Source organism: Somniosus microcephalus, chromosome 6, assembly GCF_052327205.1.
Source record: "Somniosus microcephalus isolate GS21.2 chromosome 6, FLI_Smic_1.0, whole genome shotgun sequence".
Taxonomy (NCBI): Eukaryota; Metazoa; Chordata; class Chondrichthyes; order Squaliformes; family Somniosidae; genus Somniosus; species Somniosus microcephalus.
Window position 1 is genome coordinate 65,649,268 of NC_140992.1, and position 12,420 is coordinate 65,661,687.

At 43.9% G+C, this 12,420-nt stretch overlaps 1 protein-coding gene across 2 annotated transcripts in view; it reads left to right on the plus strand.

Moving 5' to 3' along the window:
• Positions 1–12,420, plus strand: part of LOC147115772 (neutral cholesterol ester hydrolase 1-like) — a 46,124-nt gene that overhangs the window by 22,917 nt on the left and 10,787 nt on the right. The window contains exons 2-4 of one of the 2 annotated variants that reach the window (XM_085990311.1): positions 4,527–4,755; positions 6,394–6,463; positions 8,195–8,366. In XM_085990311.1, the coding sequence (XP_085846437.1) occupies positions 4,527–4,755; positions 6,394–6,463; positions 8,195–8,366 (471 nt within the window). The remainder of the gene's footprint in view (positions 1–4,526; positions 4,756–6,393; positions 6,464–8,194; positions 8,367–12,420) is intronic. The other variant, XM_085990312.1, reaches the window with a different exon arrangement.

Here is a 12,420-nt window from a genome sequence, read left to right on the forward strand (position 1 = left end):
CTTAAAAGTGGATAAATCCCTAGGCCCAGATGAGATGTATTCCAGGCTGCTGTGTGAGGCAAGGGAGGAGATTGCAGGGGCTCTGACACTAATTTTCACAACCTCTCTGGCCACAGGGGAGGTGCCAGAGGACTGGAGGACAGCTAACGTAGTACCATTATTCAAGAAGGGTAGTAGGGATAAACCAGGGAATTACAGGCCAGTGAGCCTAACATCACTGGTAGGGAAATTATTGGAAAAAATTCTGAGGGACAGAATTAGTCTCCACTTGGAGAGGCAAGGATTAATCAAGGATAGTCAGCATGGCTTTGTCAGGGGGAGATCATGTCTAACCAATTTGATTGAATTTTTCGAGGGGGTGACTAGGTGTGTGGATGAGGGTAGTGCAGTTGATGTAGTCTACATGGACTTCAGTAAGGCTTTTGACAAAGTCCCGCATGGGAGACTGGTCAAGAAGGTAAGAGCCCATGGGATCCAGGGCAATTTGGCACATTGGATCCAAAATTTGCTTAGTGGCAGGAGGCAGAGGGTGATGGTCGAAGGTTGTTTTTGTGACTGGAAAATTGGTGGCGTGGTATATAGCGAGGAGGGAAGCCTCAGGCTACAGGACAATGTAGACAGGTTGGTCAGATGGGCAGAACAGTGGCAAATGGAATTTAACCCTGAAAAGTGTGAGGTGATGCATTTTGGAAGGACTAACAAGGCAAGGGAATACACAATGAATGGTAGGACCCTAGGAAGGACAGAGGATCAGAGGGACCTTGGTGTGCATGTACATAGATCCCTGAAGGCAGCAGGACAGGTAGATAAGGTGGTTAAGAAGGCATATGGGATTAGAATATAAGAGCAGGGAGGTTATGATGGAGCTGTACAAAACGCTAGTTAGGCCACAGCTGGAATACTGTGTGCAGTTCTGGTCACCACACCATAGGAAGGATGTGATTGCATTGGAGAGGGTGCAGAGGAGATTCACCAGGATGTTACCTGGGCTGGAGCGTTTCAGTTATGAAGAGAGACTGGACAGGCTGGGGTTGTTTTCCTTAGAGCAGAGAAGGCTGATTGAGTTGTACAAGGGGCATAGACAGGGTAGATAGAAAGGAACTTTTCCCCTTAGTAGAGGGGTCAATAACCAGGGGGCATAGTTTCAAGGTAAGGGGCAGGAGGTTCAGAGGGGATTCGAGGAAAAACTTTTTCACCCAGAGGGTGGTTGGAATCTGGAACTCACTGCCTGAAAGGGTGGTAGAGGCAGGAACCCTCACAACATTCAAGAAGCATTTGGATGAGCACTTGAAACGCCATAGCATACAAGGCTACAGACCAAGTGCTGGAAAATGGGATTAGAATAGATGGGGCTTGATGGCCAGCGTGGACACAATGAGCTGAAGGGCCTCTTTCTGTGCTGTATAACTCTATGGGGGAAAAATTCAGTTGCTTGCGCCTCCCGTTAGCGCCTTAAGAGGGCGCTAATGCGGCGCAAGCCAACTGGCGCCCGGGCGCGGCACTGTCCACGCCTCCCGCTAAATTCCGCGGGACGTTAGTGGTGGTGCTAACCGTTAGCATTGTGCTGCTACCGATGACGTCATCGGTGTGCGCAGTGCCCCACTGACGCCCCGGCCGCGATATTTGGCAGCGCCCCCTGATTTACCGCCGGATGCTATGTCCGACCGGTTCGGGGGGGCCTACCTGCAGCCGGGGAGGCGCAAATTAAAGGAGGTGCGGGGCGGCCATTTTTGTTGTTGGCCGCCTGCCTGCGCTCCCGTCCCCGGCCTCCTGAACCCCCCCCCCCCTTCCCCCCCGCGGAGTGCCAGCTGCGTTCCAAGAGCCTGGCACTTCTCTTCGGTGCCGGGCTCTTTTGCCTGCACTCCCAATCCTCGGGGGCCCAGCTGGGCCCCAGATCGCGCTGCACAAGGCCCCTCCCCTTTAAGAAGGGGAGGAAGGCCTGCAATACCGCAGCGCGACGTGCCGCAGCACGTTGCGCCACGATATTCAGTCGCAGCGCCCCAAGAGGGATGTGGGGCGCCTCCAGTAGCACCGCGCTTCCCTTTGGGGCGCTACCACTCAATTTCCGGCGGGCGGCCGCGAATGCTTTTAGCGCCCTGGCGAGGCTGGCGCCCCAAACGGGGCTATACTCAATTTCTCCCCCTATGACTCTATGGACTGTGGGATCCTTCACCATATGTGGCTATTGAGGTATTTAATATGAAGGGTCAGGGGATAAATATCTGAAAAGGAGGAATATGAAAGGATCTGAGGGTTACAGGAGAGAGCATCAGTACCAGGTGCTGAAGGCCTCCTCCTGTGCTATAATTTCTCAGTTTCCCCTCTTCACCTGCTCACGGGTGGCCTCCTGGTTCTTGGAACGTCTCGCACAACAGTGCAGGCTGCCAACGTAGCAGATCCCAGAATCAGGACATCCCTCCCTCGATGGAAAAGGCCCCCAGGATGGTAATGAGCTGGGAAACCCAACAAACAGGAAATAGAATGGAAATCACATCCTGCTGGCAGGGCTCCAGAATTAGGCATGATCCCAGGTGAGAGCAAAAAAAAAGAAGGAACGCTACAGGAGATCCAGTCAGTCCTGGAATGTTTGGCTCATCTGGTTTACTGTACATACAATGACCATTTGGAAAATAAGGACACCTGCAAATAAAAGGAACTTGACTCAAGTTCATTAGGTGTCCCTAATTTACAGGTTTCAATGTACATAACCTCACCATCCCTAGCTGTATTGTTCCATACCAGTTCAATTTATGACCAGTATTAACTTCTGTTAAAGGCAATTAGTATTTAAGCATTGTATTATCTGTTTAACTAAGCAAATTGTAGGAGAGGAGATCAAATAGCAATTTTTGGTGTTGATGTTTTATTCATAACAAAAATTATAAATTATATCTTTATAAAAAGAGCATGTAACAACTAACTGTTTTGGATCGACCCATCAAAAAATTGTGCTCATTAAACCTAATTTCTAGTTGCATTAAGGGTTACTTATGAGATACATTTTCCTATAACTTATTATAATTTGTAGGACATTATCTGTGGTACACCATATTAAAACATTGATGAGCTGTAGCACAGAACGTTGGAACTTGAGTTCTCTCCTGTAGTTCTCCACATGGTGAGTTGCTCGATCATCTCAGCTCAGCTGTTGGGAAGGGGCTGGGTAGTGCAGGGGGAGCTAGGAAAAACTCTAGCTTAGCTTGATCTGTTCAAAATGTAATTGGCTAAAACCTAGAAACTGGTCACTTACCATCCTTTCAAATTGGTGAATATAAGAGTCTTGAAAAAAAGATAATTAAATGAAATGTACCTTTCACACAATCTTTCAAGCATCCTCTTAATCCCTATTGGACAGATTGTTATCCATCTGTATATTACCAATAATAAAAGTTATGCAGCTAGCTCAATGTCACACTTTTCAGATTTGAAAATATCACACATGTATATAATGTTATATTTGCTCATATATTCATAAAATGGCAACAAATGACAACTGTGGGGGAAAAAACTGTAGGGAAAGCAACTATCTAAAAAAAAATTATTTTTGCAGTTCTTCTCTGACTCATTTACCGAAGTTACAGCAGACGAATGAGAGAGCTCACGTGGAAGTTCACCCCTGTTATTTTCAGCAATAAAATGACACTAGAAAGTGTAGCTTCAGCAGGGATCTAGGCTGGAACCTAATGTACTAAGTCCTGGTCCTAAGTTGAGGATTCCACAATGGCCTTTAGGAGGTGGAGTCGTCACCTGCTCCAAACATGGTTATCTGCATAAGGATGGAGTAGTGACCCACCACGGCGGAAGTTCCCAAGCCGCAGGCGTTCACTGGGGTGGTGGAGGTACACCGGGTGAGACCTGTGCTGGCAGTAGTCAGGTCCACTCGGGGGGCCATAAAGATTTGGGATATGAAATTTATTTTGGGAATTTTTGAAATGGCCCCTCAATTTAATTATTCTCTTTGTAATGGACACTCGACCCAATCAAAGACACTCCGGGAGGTTATGAAACAAGTCAAGTTTAGGTACTGACCTGTGGACAAACCTGCCTCAGACTCCAATGTTTACTAAAATCAAGATGAATACCTATCTTTGTATTGTGAACAGACCAGACTAAAGTTGTACATGGTATAAATATCTTTCCTGACATTGTTGTAGGGTGAAGAAAAACAAGGTGATAGCAGGCATTTGAATGATAAAGAAATGACTGACTCTTCCATGTAGTTTACCTAACCATTTCTGCATTTCAGTCTTGGTTATTCTGACAAAAAAAACTTACAATTTGTCTGAGGAAACAACCCTGTTGAAACAAAGTCTGTACATTTAACAAATTACTGTGAAATAACTGCACGATCCCTGTACTGAAGTTACATTTAGACTCCTAATTATTTCATGTACAGAGAGCCAATTAATAAATAAAATATAGTTTTAAGTGAAGTTTTAGATTTTTTTGACTTCACAAATAAATGAGGGTCAAAGATTAAATGTGGGTACAATTAATGATAAAATTCTATTGTATTTGTTTCTCAGTGTCATCTAGTGCAGCAGTTGGGACTTGGCCACCACCTGAAGGCTCTGAATTTTGTTATTACCATGTTTGAGATGCTTGCCCCTCAATCAAGTGAAACAGTTGAAGTGACGGACACGACATTTGATGGCGTGCAAGTCAGAGTATTTGAACCCAAGAAGAGGCTGGATGGCGAACTAAAGCGAAGCATTATTTACATACACGGTGGAGGGTGGGCTTTAGGAAGTGCAAGTAAGTGTACTACAAAAGGAAGTAGTGAATCTCTTAACCTTCTTGTTAAATATCCATACCACATATTCTTCCTCATTTAAAATGTGTGTTTTTAACTAATTTGGTATCGCTGCTGGAGTTTAAAGACCAGTAGTTATAGCAGCCTCTTTTCACTAAGTACTCCTTTTCAAAGTAAACCTTGAAGAGTATAGCCCCGATTTTACATTGGTGCAGAGCTTCACCAGCCAGTGAACGTGATCAGGAATTCTGTTATGCAGGTCTGCAAGCCCACTGTGCACTACATTTTTCAGTGAAGAAGATAGACAGTTTTCGCTGGAGCCCATTACAGAATTGATGTTAATAGTCCATTGCCTGTCCCCCCCCCCCCCCCATACCCACCCCCACCATAGAGTACCATTCTCATATAAGTGGGAGCGAGCATTTCTCTAGCCTGGCCTGTAGAAGTCGGGTTTTTACATCTGTATAACAGTTTTCAATGTTGGTTGCAAAGTTTAATTTTGTTTTCACTACAGTCTTTGTTTATTCTGCATTATCCTTTGCTGTTGCTGTGGAGGATATTTTTTTTCCAAATCTAAAACTTGTAGTTACCATTTCTTTTCCTACACTAACCTTGTGGATTTATTAAATATATAAAATTAAGGGAAGCAATAGCCCGGAATAATAAATCACAAAATTTGTTACAAATATTCAAAACCTCAATAATCTCTTATAACATGTAAAACACATCTGTGAGCAAACGTTTATACGTGAACTTGGCTGTTCATGGACCCCTTCATTCTGCCACCTTGCTGCAAAGGCCTGACCTGAACTGAACTAGTGAACTGGGAAAAAATTATGCCATACTTGTATCCAGAACAGACTTCTGGGTACAAAGCTGTCTGTCGAAAAATATACTTCAAAGCTATCAATGCTCTTCCCCTCAGAAATCTGCTTCAAACCCTGCATTGATTTCCAGGACAAAGCAGGGCTATGGATCTGACAAACAGGGTCCCTGCGGAAACGGGCATCACGGTCTGTGGCCCTTAAAAGATCTGACACAACAAGAACTGCATTCATAGGCTTAGGCTTTCTGGCCCCATCTCACCAGCTCTTTGGTGGGCAGGGCTGGAAATGCGTTTGGGGACCCACACCTTCCCCTCCACCCCCCCCCCCCTTTTCTAGGGGGCAGTCCAGTGGCACAAAATCTTCTTGCCCATGTACAGGTGAGGGTATGGAAATTACATAGAAATGAGGGAAACACAATTTCCACATTTGCTGCCATTGACCCTGAATAAATGCTGGATGCAGGGTCTACCGGTTCAGCTCTGGCGTCGAGTATTCTAAGGTAGGCGGAAGGACCTTGGGGCATAGTGGAAGAGGAGTTTGTTCAGGTAGTTTTGGAGCACGGCCATGTGCGTAAGCTCCATCAACAAGAAAAAAGTTTGGAACTAAAAAAAATTTCCACAGGCAGCTCAGTGGTTGCCTCTCCCTCCTGCTGCAGCAGGTCCCTGAGGCTTGCTGTAACATCTGTCCCAGAAAGCCTAGGCTTTAATAGCCTTCATTACCCCTTAATAAGCATTAACCAGAAAGTTTGGTTGGCTGCATATAAACAGATCCGACTCCTTAGATTGCTACCCTTTTTTTGTCTTCTTTATACAGGAATGCGATCATATGACCACCTTTGTCGGAAGATGGCAAAAGATATGAACGCTGTTCTTGTCTCTATTGAGTAAGTAATTGCAAACTAACAGCATATTTCTCCAGGATGATGCATTTTTAGGACAATGTTGTGTTTCTTTTGCAGAAAACGCTGAGCTGGTTAATTGGGTTTCTGTTATTTTGAACAATATATACTTTCAAAATTCATCACCAGTTATTCAAAAGTTGGATTAAAAATACATTTTGTGATTAGATTCCTTCTGATTTCCACTTCAGTATTTTCACCCTCATGGAAGGGAATCCCTTAACTGTGACAACAGCAGTTTTTTCCAAAAATGTAACCGTGCCAAGAGACTTATTTATGGCTGGATGCAACACAGTCATAGTAAGATTTCTTTGCACTTGGAGTTTCTGATCAAGGATCTGAGTCAGAGACTTCTGCCATGGCCCTTTGTTCTTGGCTGTATGCGACTTCTGGTTCAGGAAAACAGCAGAAATTGGGCCGGATATTCTGATCCCTACGAGTGTGTACGCACTGTGTACACACCTGTCGGGACATCGGAAATGCTGGTTTCAGGCATGCTAAGCGCATGTGCTGAAAACCGGCATTTCTGATCTGTCAAGAATGCTCTTGACAGATCTGACGCCTGCCCTAAAGGGCCTCTGCGGGGGGAGAGTTCTGCTTTCTGGAGAACCTCCACCCGCAGAAAACCCTTAGAAATCTTATGCCAGGCATAAGGCCTGCTTTTACCAGCATAAGAGTTGAAAAAAGTTTTAAAATTTTTTTTCACTCATTTATCATTTAAAAATACTTTTAAAATTGGTACGTTTATTTTTAGCCCCGCAGAAAACTTTTAATTGTTTTCAAAAAATTAAATTTTTGTTTAAAAATATTAATTTATTGTAATTTCAACTCATTTTAAAAATGTGATTTAAAAAAAATGTATTTAATGTTTTACAGTGTTTTTGGGGTGATCTCCATTCATATATTTGACAGGTCTATCTGTCAAGTGTATGAAGGGAGATTCCCTTCTTTGATTGGCTCCCCATGGCCCACGTGATCCCAGGGATGCTTGCGAACCGCATGCGCCTCTGGGATACGTGGGCCCTACCCATTTCGAGTTGGGGAGGCCCAGGAACGGAAGTATACGCACCTCGGGAGCCAATGAGTTTTCACTTCAGAATGAACTTATGTCAATGCAAATGGAGTATGAGGGAGAATTTCCATATTATTTTTGATGTAACATCAGCTAGAATTGGAGCAAGTAAGTTTTAACCCTTTAAGGACCTCTGGTTAGGCCGCAGCAAGAACAGGAAACCCTGAGCGAAGCATGCCCGACACATGCTCCGCTCAACAATTTCCGAGAGGGGTCCGTAAACAGGTGTTAAGCCCCTCATTAGCATATACAAGGGGCCTAACGGCAGTTTAAGGCCCATGAATTTGGACCTGTTTGCCCCCGTTACCTCATCCGAAAAACGGGTGCGACAAAGTCCACTATCTTCCCCCACAGAGACTTAACCAATGAGGAAGAAAACAAATTAACAGATGTCTAAAGAAGAAAATTGACAAGACACTTATGACCGACACCGCACAATGATCACTATAGACACACAACTTTTTATTAAATTGTGTATGTGTGTGTATATATATATATTTTTTTTTTTGAATACTTGAAGTAAATGTTCATATAATACAGAATTAAATTTTTATATTACTCTTATAAGTCAGACTAGCATCAAGTCAAAACTTTACAAATTGAGTCTTATTGAAATTAATTACATTGTGCGTTCTTAAATTTAGATACCGTCTTGTCCCAGAGGTTCGGTTTCCTGAGCAGATTAATGATGCTTTTAGTGCTACCAAGTATTTTCTGCAGCCTGAGGTCTTGTCCCAGTATTCAGTGGATCCAAATCGAATTGCGGTTTCTGGAGACAGTGCTGGAGGCAACTTGGCTGCTGCTGTAAGCCAGCAGGTAATTACCTTTTCAATATCTATTGGACAAACTATAGTAATTTTAACAAAATATTAGCTGATGACCTCTCACTAATTACCATGATACTTCCCATTGTAGTGGTCTTAAACTTAGAAATGGAACAAATCCATTTTTGTGAAATGTGCCAATGCACTTGATACTGATGAAGAAATCAAATCAAAACTTATAACGATGAATGTACATTTAAAGAAAGTTGTTTACTTTAAAAACACTGGCTCCAATTTTGTGCAAACAAATGTTAATGTTTGCCCTAGGCATGCTGCAGTGAGGTTCAAGGTCAGTGTATTATTGAAGTTACCTTAAAATAATCATTTGCAACTTTAAAAATATCCATAAGTTGCTTTTTCATAAAGGAAATTCAAGGCTTATACTAGGGAATAACTCAGTTATGACTTCAGGATCATAATTTGGTCTGTCAGCCATGGCTCAGTTGGTAGCACTCACTCCTCTGAGTCAGAAGGTTGTGGGTTCAAAGTCCCACTCCAGTGACTTGAGCACAAAAATCTAGGCTGATACTCCAGCGCAGTACTGAGGGAGTGCTGCACTGTCAGAGGTGCCGTCTTTCGGATGAGACATTAAACCGAGGCCCGGTCTTCTCTCTGAGGTGGATGTAAAAGATTCCATGGCACTATTTCGAAGCAGAGCAGGGGAGTTATCCCTGGTGTCTTGGCCAATATTTATCCCTGAATCAACATCACTGAAACAGATTATCTGGTCATTATCACAATGCTGTTTGTGGGACCTTGCTGTGTCCAAATTGGCTGCCGTGTTTCCTACATTACAACAGTGACTACACTTCAAAAAGTACTTAATTGGCTGTTTTTTTCTTTCTTTGTTATGATGTATTCATTCATCTGTCCATTTTCTGTATCTGCAACATGATTTTCAGTTAAATTCTGTAGATGTTTTAAGAACAAAAGAATTAGGAGCAGGAGTAGGCCATACGGTCCCTTGAGCCTGTTCCGCCTTTCAATAAGATCATGGCTGATCTTCGACCTCAATTCCACTTTCCTGCCCGATCTCCATATTCCTTGAATTCCCTAGAGTCCAAAAATCTATCCATCTCAGCCTTGAATATACTCAACGATTCAGCATTCACAACCCTTTGGGGCAGAGAATTCCAAAGATTCACAACTCTCTTGAGTGAAGAAATTCTTTCTCATCTCAGTCTTAAAGGCCGACCCCTTATCCTGAGACTCTGCCCCCAGTTCTAAACTCTCCAGCCAGGGGAAACAACCTCAGCATCTACCCTGTCAACCCCTTTTAAGAATTTTATATGTTTCAATGAGATCACCTCTCATTCTTCAAAACTCCAGAGAGTATAGGCCCAATCTTCTCAATCTCTCCTCATAGGGCAACCTTCTCATCCCAGGAATCAATCTAGTGAACCTTTGTTGCACCGCCTCTAAGGTAGATAAGGAGACCAAAACTGTGCACAGTACTCCAGGTGTGGTCTCACCAAAGCCCTGTACAATTGTAGCAAGACTTCCTTACTCTTGTACTCCAACCCCCTTGCAATAAAGGCCAACATGCATAAATAGAAACATAGAAGATAGGAGCAGGAGTAGGCCATTCAGCCCCTTGAGCCTGCGCCGCCATTCAATGCGATCATGGCTGATCATCCAAAAGGCAGTACCCAGTCCCTGCTTTCTCCCCATACCCCTTGATCCCTTTAGCCTTAAGAAATATATCCAACTCCTTCTTGAATATATTTAATGAACTGGCCTCCACCGCCTTCTGTGGTAGAGAGTGCCACAGGTTCACCACTCTCTGGGTGAAGAAATTCCTCCTCATTTCTGTCCTAAATGGCCTACCCTTTATCCTTAGACTGTGTCCCCTGGTTCTGGACTCCCCGACCATCGGGAACATCCTTCCTGCATCTAGTCTGTCCAGTCCTGTCAGAATTTTATAAGTTTCAATGAGATCCCCTCTCATTCTTCTAAACTCCAGCGAGTACAAGCCCAATCGACCCAATCTCTCCTCATACGTCATTCCTGCCATCCCAGGTATCAGCCTGGTGAATCTTCGCTGAACTCCTTCCATGGCAAGAACATCCTTCCTCAGATAAGGTGACCAAAACTGCACACAATACTCAAGGTGTGGTCTCACCAAGGCCCTGTACAACTGCAGCAAGACATCCTTGTTCCTGTACTCAAACCCTCTCGCTATGAAGGCCAACCGCCTGCTGCACCTGCATGCTTACCTTCAGCGACTGGTGCACAAGAACACCCAGGTCTTGTTGCACTTCCCCTTCTCCCAGAAAACCTCTCTGAAAACCAACATTTGATAGTTTCTCACCATTTAAAAAATATTCTGGTTTCCTCCTACCAAAGTGAATAACCTCACATTTCCCCACATTATACTCCATCTGCCACCTTATTGCCCACTCACGTAACCTGCCTATATCCCTTTGCAGGCTCTTTGTGCCCTCCTCACAGCTTCCTTTCCCACAAAGCTTTGTATCGTCAGCAAACTTGGATACATTACACTCAGTCCTTTCATCTAAGTCATTAATATAAATTGTAAATAGCTGAGGCCCAAGCACTGATCCTTGCAGCACCCCACTAGTTACAGCCTGCCAACCGGAAAATGACCCGTTTATCCCTACTCTGTTTTCTGTCTATTAACCAATCCTCTTTCCATGCTAATATATTACCCCCAATCCCATGAGCCCTTATCTTGCGTAACAACCTTTTATGTGGCACTTTATCAAATGCCTTTTGGAAATCCAAATATACTATATCCACTGGTTCCCCTTTATCTACCCTGTTAGTTACATCCTCAAAACACTAATAATTTTGTCAAACACAATTACCCTTTCATAAATCTATGTTGACTCTACCTAATCTTATGATTTTCTAAGCACTTTCCTTAATAAAGGAATCCAGCATTTTCCGAACATCTGATTTTTTTTTTATATTAGTTTATGGGATGTGGGCGTCGCTGGCAAGGCCAGCATTTATTGCCCATCCCTAATTGCCCTTGAGAAGGTGGTGGTGAGCCGCCGCCTTGAACCGCTGCAGTCCGTGTGGTGAAGGTACTCCCACAGTGCTGTTAGGTAAGGGGTTCCAGGATTTTGACCCAGCGACGATGAAGGATCGGCAATATACTTCTAAGTCAGGATGGTGTGTGACTTGGAGGGGAACAAGGCTAACTTTTCTCTTTCAGTCCTTTCTTGAAGAGCGGAGTTACATTTGCTACCTTCCAATCTGCTATTCTACTATTTAACAGTGATACAGGAAACTTGATTTACCGGCACCTAAATAACCGGAAATCTCGGTTAACCGGCAGAATTCAGGAGTAGGTTCAGGTAAGTTTTACTTCATATTCTACTTGCCTTCCTCGATCTGTTGCTGTGCAAGGGTGTGGCTGCAGCTGTTGCTAAGCTACAGAGACGCTTGGAACTTGTGGCCATTGTTCTGCACTTGTTGCTAAGCAACAGGGTTTGTTGCTTTATACGGAGCTGTCAGCTCTCCGTATCTTTTACTATAGCTTTCGGTTATCCGGAATTTTTGATGAACCGGCACCACGTCGGTCCCGTCGGTGCCGGATAAAAAAAAGTTTCCTGTATGTATATTTTCCAAATTATTTATGCAATACTCTGATCAAAGCTGTAAAGGTAAATGATTGGTAGTTTTGTTTGCAGTATTTTCTAAATCAACAGATACAATGGGCTGGATTTTGCAGGGGGTCAGTGTGCGCAATTGGTGGCAGGTCAGGTGGGAAAGTGGGTTTTTTCCCCAGCGGGTCAGGACCCCGCTGTGATCCCGCCACCACGCGCCTTTACCAAATGTTGGGTCTGTCAGTGCTGAGCAGACCCGACACACAGCGGCGAGAGAGGCAATTAAAATAATTAGTGGCTTGTTTATAGCCACTTATTAATGCTTTTTTCCCAGCTTTTTTGATTTGACAGGTCGCCCACTGGTTTCTCGCTGTGCCTAGACCTCATCTATGAAGCTGAGGCAGGAAGTCAGTGGCCATTGAATCAGCTGATGAGTTGACAGCTTCAAATGTCACGTTAAAGCTCCCAGCT